The sequence below is a fragment of the Falco cherrug genome, chromosome 1 (assembly GCF_023634085.1).
Source record: "Falco cherrug isolate bFalChe1 chromosome 1, bFalChe1.pri, whole genome shotgun sequence".
Taxonomy (NCBI): Eukaryota; Metazoa; Chordata; class Aves; order Falconiformes; family Falconidae; genus Falco; species Falco cherrug.
Genome location: NC_073697.1, coordinates 50,253,336 through 50,273,562, shown reverse-complemented (window position 1 = coordinate 50,273,562; position 20,227 = coordinate 50,253,336). Strand labels below are relative to the sequence as shown.

Genomic DNA, 20,227 nt, shown 5'->3' with positions numbered 1-20,227 from the left:
ACATGATAATAGGCTCCTAGTACAATGAATTGTCTTTGCAGGAGCTAAGGCAACAACGTTTTTTTTACTTGGAATATACCACTGGTATCCACCAGCATGGAGCTCTACTGGAAGGAGAACTCAGAAACACCAATGAGCATTTAGATAAGGGGCGGTTCCTCCACTTCTAGTTCAGTCTTACTCAGATAAAGAGTATATTGTGTTCAACATAATTTTTACTTGAAGAAAAAAGACAATTTTCGCTCCAAGGCGCTCTCTTTTTGCTTTTCACAGTGTAGTAGATAAAAGCCCTTAATCTTTCTGTAACAACTTTGCCAGCAGTCAATTTCCTCTGCATACAGTCCTATCCGATGAGAATGACTTGTCTACCTGAGGGATACCTGGACAGGACAAAGAATAGCCCCAGGAATACTGAAACGCTCTGAGAGATGTCTGTATGGATCATCCCACACTGTGGATATTTCTTGCCTATTGGTGATAGTCTTGAGAATTTGGCCATGAACATTAGCTACAGCAATTATGACAAGCAAGGCACACCTCATATTGAAAAAATACTCAGCATAAGATTTTATCATATTTGTTATTTCAAATCCTCTCTATAAGCCTTCCAAAGCTAGTACTTCTTAAACCATAAACACTTTGAAGGTCCTTTGTCAAACATTGTCAAAGGTCCTTTGATATGCTTTTGTCAAGGTAAAACAAGTCCTGCAATCACACACAAGTGTTTTCATAACAATCAGATGCAGGCTCAAGAGCTCAATTTAGACAAGCTGCTTTCAAATCTAAACTTGTAATCTACCTGCGCACTGTACTGTTTACTTAAACTTTTCTTTTTAGAAAGCATAGTGGTATTTTGCAGGCTTCAGTATAAGCTGTAGTTGTAAGTGTTATAAATACATCAAAAAATATAAAAGGAAACTGTTAGAATTCTGTTATGGCAAATGCAGTATTCAAACATTTTAAACGTGAGAAAAAAAAAATCCATTTTAGGGGAATCACCAGCTGCAGTGGTTTTGAAGACAATAACTTTTCAGCCAATGCACTAAACTGCAGGAGGAAGCACAGGGGTTTCCCCATCTCACAGAACGAGTTTCACCGTGAAATACTCACATAGATCACACGGCTTGGGGAACCTGACGTACTTGAAGCAGGTACAGAAATAATACTCTCAGAGGAAGTCCTTGTTTCCTACCGCAGGAGAAGTGAAATGGATAAGAATCAGAGGAGAGGGAGAGAAAATGTAACTGTTACTTCAAAAAGAATGTGCAAGACATTTAATTTAATTTAACCTTTAGCACTCAAAAATGGCATATTACAGTGAGTTCAAAACATACCGGCATACCAAGGAGTTAAAAATATAAGACCACTTTTAGTCAATGAAATTAACCTTTTTCAAAATGCAAAAGTCATTTTACATATGACTTTCTTTTCCCCTCCCTTCAGAACAGAATGGCCTGGGGCACTTCTGGGCTGGCAGGACAGCCTTTGGGCACTATTAGGGACAGGTCAAATTAACAAGATGATACAGTGGCAGCATTTTTACTCTAAGGTGACACCACCAAACCCGTCTACCATTGCTTCTGGAACGTGTCACACTACCGTGCCATGCACTCAGAGCAACCAGCATGACATCCGGCAGAGCATCCCGAATCAGACATCCAATAATAGCCTATTATCACCCCCCTCTCTGATCATAAAACTACCAGGTTAATTTTAATACTCAATTGCTTTTGCTGTGTTTGCAATCATTCTGGCATTCAGAGTGACAGACTTTTTACCGCTTTATTTTTGGTAGATTCCTTTATAATGAAAAATATAATTATTTTTAAATAACAAAGAGTTGTGAGACACAATTATATTAACCATGAGTAAACAGACCTGACATCCATAATTGAAGTTTAAACAAATATTAGTATGAAGTCAATGGATTTATACCCCATTTTACCCAGATATATTCATTCTGGGTAAATATTCTTTCCCACCTATGGAAAAAAAACGGTCCCTGATTGCAAAAAGTACATATTTTTCCATGTGCTTAGAAGAATGACCATCATCTACTGTCTCATGAAGGCTGACACTTCTTAGCTTGAGGTTATAACTATTCAAACCCTTAAAAGGATTTTATCTGTTAGGTCAAGGCAGCATCCTCCCTATTACTCCAGTCTTGAAGTATTTACTAGCTTTTAGAAGCAGTATGTGAATATATCTGTACCATACTGTGTTAGCAGAGCAAACAAACTGAATGATCACAGCTACCCTTCCACTGACCTTCTTTAGCCCAAACAGTCCTGTGGCTTCTCTAAGACAATATGTGGAGATAGTTACCCATATAAAATAGATTCCATTTAACTGTTTTGGCATGTCTGACTGGGATTTTAGAATTTTCTCCCTCATATTCATTTGTCTTACACTGAGGCTCCGTAGACACTCAGAAGATTCAAGGGGACAAGCATGGGACATGATGCCATATGCAAACCATACTTCTCTTTCATGATGTCTCTACAGGAGGCCCAATGCACTTCTATACCTCCTCCACCTACCTCTTTTTTCTTTATGCCTTTTCATAAGCCTTATCCTTTCTCCTGCTACTTTCATTTCTTCAGTCTTTTCCAGCTTCACCCCTTCTGCTTACAGTATCACACTCCCACCATTTTTCTTTTTCCTGTCACTCTCTTTCACAGCTTCTTCCTCCCTTCCACTCCATCTCCAAAGTTTCGGAGTGTGCTGCCACTTGTTACTTCTGTCTTTGTCACCTACTTTCACTACATGCTGTGCATATATCTCTATAAATACATAGAACGATAACCTTTGAATTAGAACAACAAGCCACAATGGTTGACCAGAAAAGTCAACCAGTATATCCCATTCCCCACTTTACAAGTTATGTTGAAAAGTCCATTACTAGCCTCTTTGAAATGGCATCCTTTCCTCTTTGTTTTCTCAATAATGAAGGTAAAGACCAAAAAAAGAGGAAAAACACAAGAGGAAAAATGACTAGACTTAGGATCTTTGAGCACTGATCTGGTTTCTTGTCCTACTCAGGCAAAGCTCCCACTGACTTTCAGACGCAGATGTTTTCATCTCCGCAGAGGAAGGGGCAAACTCCCAGCACTCAGGGGGTAGGTGAATGAGTCAGACTTCACACAATATCTTACAAGTACACCTGCCTTTGTGGGGAAAAGGCAGCCAAGTAGGAACCCAGTAAATCCTTATCCGCTGATTTCTTTGAAGGAAGAGAAAAAAACCCAAACTCTACTCTTTTTCAATAAATTGCATGGGTTTTTAGCCTTGCAATTTCAGTTACTCAGCCAGAATAAAATCCTTAGGAAGCCTGAAATACTGCTTAATAGTATTAAGCTGAATCAGCAGTGCTTATTAAAGTATTTTGACAATTATAAATCTACCTGTATTAAACAACGCCTTTTATGCTGAAACACTACTTATTTGATATTCAGAGCTCACCAAGAAGAATACCAGAAAAATTGCTTCCCAAACACATGGGTACAAAAATTACAGCCAAGATCCTTCAGGGTAAAGCACAAACCATTTTTTTTTTTTTTTTTTACTGCAATTTAGTCAAAGTTGCACTGGCTAACACACCAGTTTTGTAAACACTCTTTTTATAGCTACTCCCTGCTGTTCTGACTTGTCCCATGTGCCTTCCGTCCAAGCCTCGATGAATCAAAGCAGAGGTTTTTTAAACAAGGATACCAAGGGTACCACTTTGAGCATCAGAGAACACTGGAACTGAAAAAAACATACTTGGCCTCTACAATAGATGAGATAATTGTACCTCAGCCTCACCACTTCAGAGAGGTCATTTCCTCAGCTACAGATTAATTCTTCATTTTCTAGGTGCAGCTTATTCATCTGCTATCCTTGTAATTATTAAAGTTGCCAGAACTCCCCCCTTCTTTCCCTTGCATACAGGCAGATGCACAAATCATCCATTTAAGGAGGTACTTAAAGCCAGAGATTAAATTAAATTGGGGCTGGCTTGCCGACATTTTACAAACAAATAATAAAAAAGAAATTCCAAGGAGAGATTTTTATTGTAAAAACAAATAAAGTGAAAGTCCTCTGATCCTTTAAGCGCAGAGCCACATAAAAAGAGAAGAGGTCGTGCACTGATCACATCATAAGCAGACAGAAGTTAAAAAAATAACTGTTTTTTTTCTTATTGATATTTTCACATTTTTCCTTATTCAGCTTATACATATAACTCTTAGGCCAGCATTCTCCTGAAGTTGTAGCTTTAATCACGAAGTAAAACCAGAATATTTATATTACATTATTACAGTCCATAAACCTACTAGATTTCTGTCATTTAAAATTACAGTAGTGCAAAAATTCCACCTCCTTCCCTCCGTGCCCACTGCAAAAAAAAAGGGATAGAGAATAATGTAACAATGGAATAACACTGGGTAAATATACAGGGGTTTTACCTTGTTTTTTTCTTCAGCCTTTGCAGCCTGTCTACAAACTGGATGCCAAATGGATGTACCTAGAAAGTAAATTTAAAGTTCTGCTTAATTCAGTTACCCAATAAGAACCTTAAAAGTTTTAAAGTAAGAACTTTATTAAACCTTCCTATAAGGTTTTACAAGACACAGCATACCGATGGATGCCGCTGCAGCCACCATTTCATGGATACTGACAAAGCTAAAACTGACAACTTCTCACTATCATTAAGCCTGATCACATGCATTTTAAAGAGTAGGTGAACTTCACAAAACTACACATACTTCAATATGCTGGATCAATATCAAAACCTGAGTCCTAAGGAGTGTGCTAAGGGATCTCTGCAGCTCCCCCAGCCCCTCCAGCCCAACCTCCTGCTCGCAGCAGGTCCCATTACAGCAGGCAGCTCAGGGTTGTGCCCAGTTGCGTTCTGCATATCTCCAAGGATGGAGATCCCACAGCATGTCTGGGCAACCTCTTCCACCATCATGGTATTTTTTTTTTTCCTTCTATGCAGTTAGAATTTCCTATACTCTCCTACATGTTGTTGCAATAGTCTGGCCCAGGTCACACTAAGTAGCACACTGTGATGGGATGGAATAGCATTGTGGCATTTAACACTAGCCGATAATCCAGTCTTTCTTTCTGAATTAATCACTGTACTGATCTTGCACTTCGTATAAGTTTGACTCTCACAAGTGAAATACCAAGGAACTGCATAAATTTGGGGGAATATCCATCCTGGAGGAAGCAGGAAATACATAATGAACCAATTCTCTACTGCATGTAAGTAACAAAGAAAGAATCATGAACTTCAGAGATATCAGTAAACATTAAGTGTGAGAAAGAAACTTAGTTTCTTAGTTTTGCATTAGTTGCAACAGATAAAAAAAAAAATCTTTTAACAAGTTGAACACAATATTCAATACTCAGTGTTCAATGGAAGTGGAATGTGTGTATCTATATAAAAGAAAGTAATTATTTGTAAATTTTAATAGTAAAAAGGAACTTTTATTTTTATGTCGATCTGAGCTTGGACAAGTCAGAAACTAAAGCCCCCCCCCTTAAACAACGTCAGTGCACTGCAACTTCTGCCTAACTAAATGGGAAGTTGAGAACTTTTGTGTTACAAATATTTAATGTTTATACTGGGTGGAGAGCACCAAGAAGAGTTATTGGAAATGCTTTGTTTTCACAGCAGTTTGATAGTTTTCTAACCAGTGGATTTTGGAAACAAGATAGAAACAGAAAGTCTAGTTCTCAGAAGACAGACTGAGATCATTAGAATTTATTTCACAAAAATAACCCAGCTGAACCCAGACTCAAACAGCAAAAGACTACCTGTAAGTACAGACTGGATAAATTATGATTACAAAGTTACTGAAGTTTTTTGGGACTGAACTACTAAGAAACATCTTTATAGCACCTTTACATTCAATGCTAATTTATCTTCTAATTATGAGTGGATCTGAGGTTTCCCACTGAAAGTGTTTGTCCCAACTGCTGCATAAGTTGATGTAAATCTTCTCAATGGTTTTAAGAAGTATTTAGATATTTTTTTTTTGTTTAAATTACTCCCATTCTGTGGTCAAACAAAAGTGGCTGGGAAACTTTTTCACACAGAAGAAAAAAAAAAAATCCTTTCACCCCAAAAGAGTCCTTTCACCCCAAAGTCATCTGCTGGGTGACCACTGATGATGCGATTTCTACTAAGGAACAGGCAACACCTAAAGGAGCTTCACAGAGTTTATTAAGAGGATGAAGAACAAGTTATAAAACCCTGGGCTCTGACATTTTTTATTATCTAACGCATCAGGTCAGGCAGTCCAAATACCTAACCACAGATATTTCACAAACTTAACTCCAGTTTCTAATGGAAATTGCTCTTCATGTGAAGACAAAAATTTTAAGATAGCAAGCTGGTATGAGTATTTCATGCATCAGACAATAAAGTGAGTAAGATGGGTACAGTTAACTGGACCAGAGCATACTTGGGTGTCTCTATGTGAATGCATGTAGCATGGGGAAAAAACAGGAGTTAGAGATGTGCACATGCCTGCAGGGCTGTGATCTTACTGGTATCACAGAGACATGGTGGGATTGTTCCTATAACCAGAGTGTTGGGGTGGAAGGATACAGGCTCTTTAGGAAGGACAGGCATGGGAGACAAGGAGGCAGTGTCACCCCCTATGTCAATGACCAGCTGGAGTGCGTGCAGCTCCACCTGGGGTGGATCAGGAGCTAACCAAGAGCTTATAGGTCAGGATCAAAGGGAGGACAGGGACAGGTGACATTATAGTGGGGGTCTGCCATAGGCCACCTGACCAAGAAGAGCAAGCAGATGAGGCCCTCTATAGACAGACAGGAGCATCCTCACATTCACAAGCCCTGGTCCTCATGGGGGACTTCAACCACCCTGATATCTGTTGGAGAAACAACACAGCAGGGCATAAGCAATCCAGGAGGTTCCTGGAATGCACTGATGATAATTTCCTTCTCCAAGTGCTAGAGGAGCCAACAAAGAGAGGTGCAGTGCTGCACGGGGTTACAGCACTGGTGGAAAAGGAAAGAGCAGCTGATGTCACCTACCTGGACTTGGGCAAAGCATCTGACACTGTCCCACATGATATTCTTGTTTCTAAATTGGAGAGACATGGATTTGACAGATGGACCAGTCGGTAGATAAGGAATTGGCTGGATGGTTGCAACCAAAGAGTTGTGGTCAACAACTTGATATCCAAGTCGAGACCAGTGACACATGGATGTCCTCTGAGGAAAGTACTGGGACCACAACTGTTCAACATCTTTGTCAGTGACATAGATAGTGGGATTGAGTGCACCCTCAGCAAGTTTTCCAATGACAAAGTGGTGCGGTCGACCCGCTGGAGGGAAGGGTTGCCTTCCTGAGGGAAGGGCTGCCATCCAGAGGGACCAAGACAAGCTTGAGAGGTGGGCCTATGTGAACTTCATGAAGTTCAGCAAGGCCAAGTGCAAGGTTCTGCATGTGGGTCAGGGCAATCCCAAGCACAAATACAGCCTGGGCAGAGAATGGATTGAGGGCAGCCCAGAGGAGAAAAACTTGGGAGTGTTGGTGGATGAGAAGCTCAACATGGCCCAGCAGTGTGCACCTGCAGCCCAGAAAGTCAACAGGATCCTGGGCTGCATCAAAAGAAGTGTGGGCAGCAGGTCCAGGGAGGTGATTCTTCCCCTTCACTCTGCTCTGGTGAGACCCCACCTGGAGTACTGCACTCAGCTCTGAGGCCCTCAACAAAAGAAGGTCATCGACCTGTTGGAGGGAGTCCAGAGGAGGGACACCAAGGTGATCAGAGGGCTGGAGCACCTCTCCTATGAAGACAGGCTGAGAGAGTTGGGGCTGTTCAGCCTGGAGAAGGGAAGGCTCCAGGGGGACCTTACAGCAGCCTGCCAGTGCCTAAAGGGGGCTTGTAGGAAAGGTGGGGACAGACTTTTTAGTAGGACCTGTAGCAATAGGACAAGGGATAATAGCTTTAAACTAAGAGAGGCCAGGTTTAGATTAGATATTAGGGAGACATTCCTTACTGTGAGGGTGGCGAGACACTGGCACAGGTTGCCCGGAGCAGCTGTGGATGCCCCATCCCTGCCAATGTTCAAGGCCAGGCTGGATGGGGCTTGGAGCAACCTGGTCTAGTGGAAGGTGTCCCTGCCCATGGCAGGGGGGTTGGAACTAGGGGATCTTGAAGGTCCCTTCCAACTCAAATCATTCTATGAATCTATGATACTTTGCAATTACTTGAACTAACATTCAGCACAAATATCCACCCTTATAACTGAACTTAAAAAGAAGATTCACTTGCAACCCAGTTTCAGAGAGTTTGAAATACAGAAACAAATTTGTAGTTTGGTATCTCTTTTTAAAGCATTGATTTCCATGGGGATTTTAGTACTGCTAAGCTACTTTGCAATTGAAAGAACCACAGCGTTTTCTGGCTCCTCAGGGAGAATACATGAGCGTAGACAAGGATCATTATGTCCTTTAATGAGCTAGTTCTTGTTGCAAACCAAAGTGACAATAAAATTGTCATTTTAAATAACATACTAAATTATAATTAGATCTTACTGAGACCACTGTTGTGTTTTAAATAAAGTCTAGCTTTTCCAGCTTGATGAATGACTTCAAAGTATGCTTCTAGAAAACTGTGGACAATTGCAAAGTTGTAATACAGATCTGGGCAAGCATGTGATTTTAGGATAACACACCAACCTTGCAGTTCCCACACCCTACTGAGTTCCTCTTTTCCATTTTCCTTTGAAAAGATATTGCCAGTCAAAGACATAGGCAAACCCCTTCATTTTCTCTGGCACCTGACCCTGTATTTAACTATGTAAACATTATTTTCTTTGATCAGATTAGTACAGCTGAAAGTTACTACATATGAAATACAGATTTTAGCTCATATCTGGCTAACTTTTTTTTTTTCTATTGAAAATATTATTGTGCAAGTCCTTGCCTATTACCACTGAAATCCCCTGACTAGAAACATTGAATTTCTCCTGTGCAAGCCTATGGATGTGTAAGGTATATATATATATTGTGTGGTAAGAGCTTCAGCTCCACGGCATCCTCTTCTCCACCCCCCAGGAGCACTTAAGTCTGACTGAGGGGAATTCAGGTAAGGACCTTCAAATCTTCTCCTCACACCCAAATGGGCAATGGGTACACAACTCGTCTTAGGACTGCAACAGCAGCTTTAGGGAAGCTGCTGTCTCCCATGCACATTAGTTTTCATCTGGACCATTCATCACCACAGAAAAATCACATTTTTTTTAGTAAATGGAAAATTTTACAATCTTCACTGTCGCGTACTTCCATCTGCAGGAAATAACTGCTGCCACTCATCCTTTCTGTGATTCACACCTGCTATTGAATTTGAACTGAGAGAGAAGTAACAGATGAGCAAGAAGCAACAAGAGTTTGGTTTTTGCTTTTCCTCAGCTTACGCATTGCACTCTTCACTTTCTTTGGTAGTTATGAAAACAGAATACATGCAAAACAGCTCAGCCATGCTAGCAGGTATTGGCAAGGTGGCCAAGTGCTGCCAAGTGCAATGTTTTGTCTTTTTTTTTTGTTCGTTTGTTTTTACCTTGAAGATACATTTCTTCTCCTTCTGCAAACATCTGACTGCACCTGACACATCGTGCGCAGGTTGGGTGATAATGTTTTTCTCCTGCCTGTTTGGGAAAAAAAAAAGTACAGATGATTAAATATACTGATCAATTTAGCTGCTTTGCTATGAGGAGTTTTTCTTTCATCTCCTAAAATATGACTAATTAGAGTAAATTAGTTAATGCAAATTAGTTCAACAATCTCCTACAACCACAAGGCCAATTTCTGATTATAAACAATTCATGATCTAACATGTAATTACGGTCTTGCCTACACACAAAAAGTTAATGTTCAATAGTTAAGTTTCTGAATTTACAGACTGGAAACATTTCTATATAGTGAACACATTTTTCCTCTAAACAACCTATTGTGCACCAAGTGCAAGATATCTTAGGATTTACCTGCACAAGGAAGTTGGGAGGTCATAACCTTTAGCATGGATTTGCAACTCAACTGTACATTCATCATGATCCCACTGAATATAAAATCTTAATGCACAGCAAGAACTATCTTATGCAAGGAATGTTTGTATCCGCATTGAAAGTGCCTTGCAGGTAATGGGTACTAAAGGGTTCCCAGGACTGTAAGTTCAGAGCTGACACTTGGGTACTGTGCACTAACTCCCTCACGCAGATAAGCCAGGAACTTTGCCAATTGCTCTGAGACTAATCCACATAATTTAATACCATCATTTTCATTGACTGCAATAAGAATAGGACTGAGCCCTAAATTTGCTCAGAACAACTTAGTAACTCATCAGTTTTCATAAATTTAAATTTTCAATTACCTTATAATCCCATTCATTTGAACTCTTTCACCATTGACCTCAGTGTGTTTTTCAAGAGGAGACATCTATCTGCTCTACAGAAACAAGGGCTTGCCTATGTAAGAACATCAATGTGTAACAGAGATAAGGGCGAAATTAACCTCAAATGACTATAAGAAAAAAAAGCCAAGACGCTTGGGCAAATGGATTTATGCAGGACTCAATTTTGGTAGCTTGGCCAAAATTCAATTCTGTGGCTGACTGTGGGCAAACTTGTTGGCTCTGATTCTCACAGGCAAGGACAGCAGCACTACAAGGGAGCATTGGATTGATCCAGTGACAAAAATAGCACTCAGACAGTTATGCTCTTCTGAGCGAATGATGTGGGCCAGGCCCCCCAAACTGCACACCTACCCCGTCTTTCAGATGAGACTCACAGAGTCCAACAGCCCAAAGCCAGCTCCTGCACATGCTCCCAGCACTCCTCACTCTTCAAAACCCCTACAGAACTGAAAGCCAAATCTTGGCATGTCCTTCCTCCTCTTTGAGCCCACACTCTTCTGTGCTAAGCAGAACAGCCCATGGTTTAAGTGGCTTAAGGTCAATGCCACTTCCATTACGAACAAAACCCAGGAGACCAAGTAATTCTAAAGCTTTGAGCTAAATTAAAGTAAGTTTAACTTCTGATTTCAGCAGAAATTCTGCTGGAGTTGAAGATAAGCAAATCTTGATATATGTAGAATGTCTCATAACCTGTTTATCTGAAAAAGGTTTAAAGTGCTACTAGGATTGTATGTGCCTTTAAGAAATTACTATCAAGTACCGCTACACTGTCTTCAGCATGTAAATATGCTCTCACAGCACTGTACTGTAAATCCTCCTTCTATTAATCTAGAAATTTAACACTACTACTACAAGGATGACTTATCTTCCTCTTTTTCATTGACCAAATGTCAAAGCTTTCAGATGTACTTATACTGAAGAACATAATCTGTGTCTGGGGACTATTTTGCTGTTCACAATATCAAACATGGGAGTGTGGTAAATTTAGGTTGAAGACTCTCTGGTTTTACTTCATCAATGTTAACTTGATTCACCCCTGAAAACCTTGCTGCACTTTAATGTTGCTGCATTTTAAATCAGCAGTAAGGAAGAGCAATGCATCACATCAGAATTGCCATTTTGAAAAGAGCTTTGTTCCAGTTCATCCTTCTTCTTATGGTGTTATTTGTGCAGACAGCTGAGTGATTTTTGCAACTTTACACATGGAAGATGGTCACTACTAACTGTGTCAACACCTTAAAGTATTAGACCATGAAGTAACAGTACCGGGCTTTAAACCTCATGTTTAAAATTGCTTGCCTGAGTGCAGGTGTTTAAACACAGAAGGATATTTAACTATCACCAGATAAGCTTAGGTTTGGAATATCAAGCTGAAAAGAAATATAATTTCCCTTGGAAGATTTGTACTGCACAAGCATTGCTAATGCAATCCATAGCCTCAATAATTCAACTGATTTAGTACAGCTGATACAATTCCCAGGCTAACACACTCTAGGGAAATTCAATTATTATTTCTTTGCTAAAATAAACTGTCTGAACACATTCTCAGTTAACCTGGATACATCACAGAATAAAATCTATTTTCCCAAATTTAACAGTAAAACCAAATACATCATTTTAATTCACTCTCTATAGTAAGTAATATCAACTAGCTGTAGAATTGGACAGAGAGACCTCTTTTTAACTCAGATAAAATTATAACAGAAAAATCAGGGGATAAAGGTGTAGTGATCCTTTTGCTGATGCTCAACACCAGTGTAACTCCAATGGATTTTCTATAATTACTTCTGAATTAAAACGGGACATACACAAACTTTTCATATAACTGTCAGTGCTGAAAGTGGGTTTTGTTCCCCTTTCTTTCAAATTTTTTATTTTGTCCCTCTTCTAACCAAAGCACAGAAGACAAGACATGGCAAATCATCATTACAATTTAAAACAGATCACACCATGTTTCTAAATGAGAAGAGACAGCTGAATCTGAGGCTAGGGACTTGATGCAGGAATTAACTAACGATATTCCCTGATATGCTTCTACAGTTAGCCTGATGAGATACCATAAATTTTATTCAAACCTAGGATCTGGGAGTGCTGGGTCTGAACATGAATCATAATCTCACTTAGGTACATGCCAAGGAGGCTTCTATCAGTGCCCCTTCCTCCTCTCTCTCCAGACCATTTCAGATGCCTCAGATGAACAATCAGTTCCACAAACACCCAGAAATTTTACAAGCTTAGAGCAGCAACTGTTTTATGTTTTCAGTTTAGATGTGATGATGGCCTCATTATTTTTTCTTTTCTTGGTTGTATTGATGTGAGGGAGTTTAATACAGCAAACAAATTCCTAACCATATGGTTACTACTTCTTTGCACAGTTTGAAAGCTTAGTTTGACAGATTGTTGTCTCAGTGTTTCATAAAATATCAACACACACATAGCACAAGAAGAAGCAACTTTGATCTCTGAGAGTTCTCTTATGGTTCAAGTAGCAGACTGTAAGAAACCTTTCTAATACCCTACATTTGCTTCAAGACTGCACCAGGTCTTTGTGCCCAGGCATCCAGATGTGAAGATAGTAGCATGAAGATAAATTTAAAGATTCTCGACTGAGATTTCCTCAAACCTGAAAAGCAAACCATGTCCTGAGCAACACAGTACACTACCAACAGTTTAATTTCTCAAGTGACTGCACCAGCTTTCTACAACCCCTGAGTCAAAGTCTTGGTGTATAATTTCAAGGTGGAGTCAAAACAGTCCTTAACACTCTGAGACAAAGTATTATGAATTACTTCATTCCCTTTGGATACAAGGGAGCATTTTGAATGGTAAATCTCCTCTGCACAGAAGACAGAGCCTTCTGGGCTGGGTCCATGTGAGGGACGTCCTCCCAGTGGAGCCGAGGACCTCCCCACACTCTCTGCCCCTAAGTATGGGCAGCCCTGCAGCATTGCTACCTGTACCACAGCACATCGCCAAGTAAACCTATGCTTCACCTAAAACAGGAACAGAAAGCTCTGCAGTGAAGTACATGCTGACGTCTTTTCTCATTTCTCATAACTTCAGGGCCTGAACCAGATAAAAGCATGAACCTGATGCGACAAATGTGAACCACAATTAAAGCACAACTTGAAGATGGTAAGGGGTGGTACCCTAAAGTCCGCAGAGCAATATGAACACCAGGTCTGGGAAGCATGCAATGCTAGCAAAACCAGAGTAATTCATACCGGAAGGAATAACCTTATCTAGTTAAGGCTGGGGTTTAAATTAGCTGTCATCGCTCTGGAAAAAGATAGTACATTACCACAGACAGCTCAGCGAAAATCACTGCTCATTCTCTGTCTATGGCTGCAATAACTGATGAAATGGTAGAATATATAAAAGATGATATGTATAATAACCGTAACTCTATCACACATTGCTCCTGTGGCCTCTCAGGCCATTGCTAGGAGTGTGACTGATACAATTTTTTTACTGCAGTTGGAGCAACAACTGCTTGTGGATTGACACATGAGGGATTGAATTAGAGCAGCCCAAAGCTCAAAGCACGAGCTGAGTCCTGGAAAGCAGACTCCAGATTTCTGATGACTCTCACCAGTGAAGTCTAATTACATACCATCTCAATGCATTACTCAGTAAAGTAGCTAGTAAAGGGAAGAAAGAAAGCAAAATCATTTAATGTGTTAAACTCATAACTATTTGTTTCCTTCCCTGAAAATGAGAAGTTTTTAGTAAACTTTTTCCTGTAAGAATAAAAAATAATAATAATAAAAAAATCTGTCTTACCAAAATGCACAGTGGTAACTCACACCTTTTACTGCTGGGAGTAGAGAGTTTGCAGAAGTGAGAAAAGTTTATACTGCTGCAATGATTCAATCATATCAAAGCATATTTTCCATTTTAAGTGTATAATACAATTATACAATAATAGGTTGCTGTAATAGTGCAGTATTACCACTGAGTGCTATCTATTGAGGTAGGTCCACATCCCGCCATCCTCATACTCTAAAATCTCCAAACGAAGTCCTAACTGTATCCTATCCTGAACAAAGATAGTGGAAGTCAGGCTACAAAACACTGAGCCTGCTGGTATGCCAAGGCATGGTGCAGTTGCATGACCCAGAAACAAAGCCCACAGAAGACTGGTATAAAGCATTCTTAGTTAAAAGCTTTTCACATGGAACAAATTTGTTGGAGAGTTGGGTCATCACCAGACCAACCACCTGCTCAAGCAAAAGGAAAAAGATAAAGCACAAAACTGCCGACAATCAATCAGCCTTTCCATCAAGACAGCTTCTCAACCTGAAATGATTAAAGCTCTTATAAAAAACATACATGAATCAACTGCTGCTATCTGTTTAAGTGGAATTGAGTTACTATTTATTTGGGATTGGAACAGGAAAAAGACTAAGGTACTGTAGTAATTGGCTGAAGTTTAAAACTTCAATTAGACAATAAATTGTTCTTTCTATACTCTAACTCCACTTCCTAAATAATTTTCATTCACACAGACATTTACATTCATTCATTAAAGGGCACCGAGATATATTCAAGTGCGCTTTGTAATACAGCTAACACTAGAAATATAATTCAATTTAAAGTCAGGAAGTGTGAAACTGCACCATAGAATGACAGACTAATTCAGGTTGGAAAGGACCCCAGGAGGCCATCTAATCCAACCTCCTGCTCAAAGCATGGTTGATGCTCAACTCAGATCAGCCTGCTCAGGAATTTGTCCAGTCAGATATTGAAAACCTCCAAGGATGGAGAGTGCACAACCTCTGAGGAGATGACTCCAAGTGAACGTTTCATTAACACTGCACATTTTTTCTCTTTTTACCCAGTCAGAGCTTCCCCTCTTTCAATTTATGACACTGGCCTCCTGCTTTCCTACCTCGCACCTCAGTAAGGAGTTTGCTTCCACATCCTTGAGGGCCTCCTCATAGGTATGGGAACACTGCTATTAGGTCCCCCTAAAGCCATCCCTTCCCCAGGCTAAACAAGTCCAGCTTCCTGAGCATCTCCTCACAGACTATGTCCTCCAGCCCCTCAACTATCATGGTGGTCATCCACCAAACTGGGATATTAAACTATTATGTGAATGAACTGTTCTTCTTCTTCGGTGCCAGAAATGTACAGGAAACTGATAACAAAATATAGTTATAAAAAGGAACTCCAAGTTTTTATCTTTATGAAATCTAATAAAGTTTTTGAATGAGATATACCACTTTGACATTAGATGTCCCAGCCAATCACTGCATTGATTTATGGAGGCAAATTCAGCATCTCTAAGCAAATGTGGTTCCCTGACTTTGGCTGAGCTAGTTCCTGCTGGAGGAGGTGCACAGCACTGCACCATCAAGTGTTGTCTAATGGCCACACGCTCCTAACTCTGCCATTGCACCCCCACAGTTGCATATTACGTGGACTGTACTGGCTCCATAAACTGGATTCTACAGCGTATTTTCACATCAGAGTGATGCTATTCAGAAAATCAGATAAACTTTGCTGCTTGGAGCAGAATACTGTGCTCAGTTACCAGCTTTAAGTGTAACCACATAAAATCCCCATTCACACTTCTAGCAAAGCCAGAGTTTTGCATGTGCTACAGAAGAACTTTAAGGATTACTCAGTAACAGTTGTATACAATAATGGTTAAGTTAGTAAACTGCTATCACATCATCTACATGTATGTACAGTATGCAACAGGGTCAGGCAACATTATCAAGGCAGAAGGATTTGGCAAAATATCTATTGCTTATGTTATACAGCAGTGCTGAGGAGAGAAAAGTGTGAGAGCCAGGAGACAAAGACAGAATTATGTGGAGGAAAACTCTTACTAATTTTATTAGTCACAGTGGACCTGACTCACCACTGAGTCACTGCAGCAGTGTGCCAGGGCAAATGAGCCATTTCCAACCAAAGATGTAAAACCTTTACACCAGCATAAATGTAGCGTAATGTTTTGAATTAATCCTTTTCCTCATCTTCTCCTTACTGGATTAATTTATCATCCCACTAGATGCCAAGAAACAGTCATGTGAAATGTTCAATACATGCACCTGCAGCATTGCTTACAGCTTTAGCTGTCTCACATATACGGTTATTTCGTATTGTCTTGGTTCTGGCTCATCCTGCTGTACTCTGCAGAGCCTTGAGACTTCCCGCCCACATCTGAGTCATTTTTACTGCCTCCCACACACTTTTTATTCTTCCAGGTATAAAGTGGAGATTGAATGTACCAACAGGGACATTTATCTTAGGATGATAGTAACTTACTATATACTGGACTCTCTGAAGGAGAAGTTTCTAATGCTTGCAGGAGAGAAAAAAAAAATAATTAACCCCCCCTAAAGGGAATAATTCAGGAAATGAAAGAATAGAAAGAAAAATCAGCACTATTATGACTGTAATCTCATTCTGTGACATCTGCAAACAAGTTCTGACTCAGGAGTAAATTCAGCCCTGCCGCAGTCAGGCAAAAGCTGGGAAAGGTCAATAGGGCATTTTTTTTCTACAGAATTTGGTACATGATCTTGTAAACCAAAATAGTCTGTCATGCCTAAAACCACTGATTTTGCACTCAGTTGCTTTTGTTATGCAACGAGTGATCTGCGCCTTTTGTCTTTTTCTGCTCAGCTCTGCAAATTTTTCTTGCCACCCACTGAGACTGGAAGAGGCTTCTGTTTTCCGTTTGCTTAACCATCTCCTTAATTTCTTTTCCACTTTCCTCTCCCACTCCCTAAAACCCACTCACAGGCCAGTACAAGCTGCAGCTGGCTCTCACTTCTACCATCTCTTGATCGGGGAGAGGAAACAAAGAAGGAGAGAGATGACTTGCAGACCTACTCCCCTTCATTTTCGACCTGGCAGCTGTGCATTTAGCCCACCCCTTTCAGATGAGAAGAACGAAGCTGCAACCAACACTGAACAGCCCTGGAGAGGCAGCATGGTTTATCGGATGAAGCCAGCACAGCTCTTTTCATGTTGCTCACATGATACAGGCTGCAAACATCTGAGGACAGAAGCAGTCTCTCATTCTGTGCCTGAATAAGGACTGATATTTTAGATCCCCTAAATTTAGCTGGGACTGAAAATGCTGCTGTCATACGCAGAACTGACATTAACAGTCCTTCCTGGAAGTAGGATGTGGCTACTTTCAGATTCATCCACACATTGCCAGTTCAAGGTACCACTCAGAAGTTCTTTCTTTGGGGGGAAAAAAAGAAATCTGAAGCAGCACAAAAAATGCTGAAGACTGGCAGGATGAAAAACCTTAAAAGATACAAGAAATGAGTCACACAGGCTGCTTTCCTGCTATTAGCAGGACACACTGAACTGTTGTCACATGGGCCAGAGCATCCTGGAGACATTTTATCAACAAAGCCAATTGTCACTAAGTGCACTTACTGCATGCAGCACCACTGTCATGGTTACGGGAGAGAGCTGGAGGGAGGCGCTTGTGCTGCTGGCTGGATCATGGGCAGGTACAGGGCACTGCGAAGCAGCGGTCTGGCCGACCCCAGCATGCCCCAGGTGAGTCAGAAGACCATCAGAAATGAAAGACATTACACAAAGTAAAAGGATGAGGAACTGAAGACATCCGAAAAGTGCAATGTTGTCACATTATCAAAATATTCAAATGCTGGCAAATAGTACCAGATAGTAACGCATCACCACAGCAACACATCGTTTGGAGAGGCATCACAGCTGGCATACAGTACGCTGTTTGTGTCTGAGGCTCAGAAGGTATCAAGGTGACTATAGGAATCACTGCTTTGATGCTTTAATTAATTAAGACAGTTTAAGACAGTTAACTGCTACTACGTTTTTGCATAATGGCAAAAGGCAGTGGGCACCATTCACCTGTTTGCCAGGCTCAGGAGTCAAACTACGCACTAAAACTAACACGTAGAAACCCACGCAGGCACAAATGCACAGCAGCACTACCGGGGACTTCTCCCATATATACAAGAGAAATCCTCAACAGAAAAGCAAGCAAGCAAGCAACTGAAAACTGAAAAAAAAAAAATACCCAAACCTGCAACAGTCATTCTTTCTCCTCAGTTTCAACCCAGTTTTCCCCAAATTCTAAACTTTTGTGTTATTCAGAAATAGTTTGCAGAACCCCTTACTTTGGTAAATATGTAACAGGCTTAAGCTATCACCAAATGCTACTCAGTGCTCTTCTTCAATAAACCTAAAAACTGATTTACAGAGTAAAACCTACGCAAACAGTTTCTTTTAATATGTACTGTTTTTTCCTGACATGCTAACAACTGTGAGTTTTTAACAGTTCAGAGAATAAATATGGATAGGTGTAGCTCTCTGTATCTTGCTGGAGAGAAGAGGTGGTTGAAAAAAGGAAAGGATGAAGATGAGAGAAAGATAAGGTGAATGCATCTAAAACAATATAACTGGGCTATAGAAAAGGCTAAAAGCTAAGTTCAAAAACACTTGCATTGCTATTTATATGCTTGTCAATAGTATTTTTAATGATGCCTGTTTAAAAGCAGAAAGTCTAAGTCAACTGCCAATTAAGACTTACCCAGCCAAGTTCAGACGCTGTGCACTGATGATTACCCTGATTTTGAAACCAGCAGCCACAGACAAATTGCAGGTAGCACCAAAACAAGAGACTGCTCTCAAGCAGCAAAATACCTTGCATCTCAGCAAACACTATGCATTGAAAGTGCTAGTTAATGTTTCCTACCTTAGATGGTTTCCTTTTGCAAGAGCTAACGCTGGTTTATTACATGTATCTTTTCCAACAGTTTTCCTTCTTCTCTGGTGATGGGAGAAAACTGGCGTAGAGAGCAGTTTCTAACCAAAGATTAGTACTGAACTTGGATCCTTTTGCTGCTCTGACAGACTTTGCAAGGCTGCCCATGCTACAGGAAACCCTTCGTTCGTATAGACGGAGCCGCTTTCATTGCATGTTTCAGCATTAATACCTATATTATAAGCTGCTCAAGTACCTTTCACACATCACTAGGTTTTGTTGTTAGTGAAACAGCAGGGTAACAGACATTTCAGAATGAACCATTCTTCCACACTGCAGGCAGAAATCTGTCCACCCTGCTGTAAAGAATTAGTCTCGTCTCTGCTATACCGAGACTTTTGCAAAGGGAAAGGCAAGATTTGCAAAGTAGATGTGGCTGCAAACAAAAGCAGCTCAACCCGAGGGCAAAGCAAAAAACAAACTAAAAAAGAAAAATAAGATTCATGTTTTAATTAATAAGTCACTGAGGTATAAGTGGTAGTTAATTGACATATAAATTATTGATATTTTTTGTCTAATTCCTGTCTACTGCCTACTGCATTTGTTCCCTCATTTTAACGTAACATGTGGTTTCAACTAATAGATTTTTTTTAAAATATATTGATTATGATTTTCTAGACATTCACACATACATGTAAACCAGAAAAATGTTAACTCTTTCTTCCACCACATACAGTGAGTGCTATGCTGTCATGTTAGGATGTCAGATCCAGGAGTCAGACCCATCATTATGTTCAGTAAGTGATACAGCTGCTTTCAGCAGCACCTGAATGACCCATTTACACCACAGCCACATAGCTGTAAATCATGGGACAGTTGCAGACAGAAGTTTCGTCAGGTGCTGAAAATACCCCTCAGCGCTTCCAGAAGCTGTTGGGTTACATGTAAATAAGCCCCAAGAGACTCTTCCAAAAGCATAACTTCCAATGTGCTACACTGACAACTTTTATTCACATGAAATTCAAAACACCAGCTAGCAGTGGCAGAGATCCAGCTTGTTCATCAGCTACCAGTA

The 20,227-nt window shown here is 40.3% G+C and overlaps 1 protein-coding gene across 9 annotated transcripts in view; it reads right to left on the bottom strand.

Moving 5' to 3' along the window:
- ABLIM2 (actin binding LIM protein family member 2) overlaps positions 1 to 20,227 on the bottom strand; it is a 143,651-nt gene that overhangs the window by 46,968 nt on the left and 76,456 nt on the right. For 8 of the 9 annotated variants that reach the window (XM_055724002.1, XM_055723959.1, XM_055723971.1 and 5 more), the window contains exons 7-9: positions 9,582 to 9,669; positions 4,446 to 4,504; positions 1,111 to 1,188 (exon numbers count right to left, since the gene is read on the bottom strand). In XM_055724002.1, coding sequence (XP_055579977.1) covers positions 1,111 to 1,188; positions 4,446 to 4,504; positions 9,582 to 9,669 — 225 coding nt within the window. The remainder of the gene's footprint in view (positions 1 to 1,110; positions 1,189 to 4,445; positions 4,505 to 9,581; positions 9,670 to 20,227) is intronic. The other variant, XM_055723990.1, reaches the window with a different exon arrangement.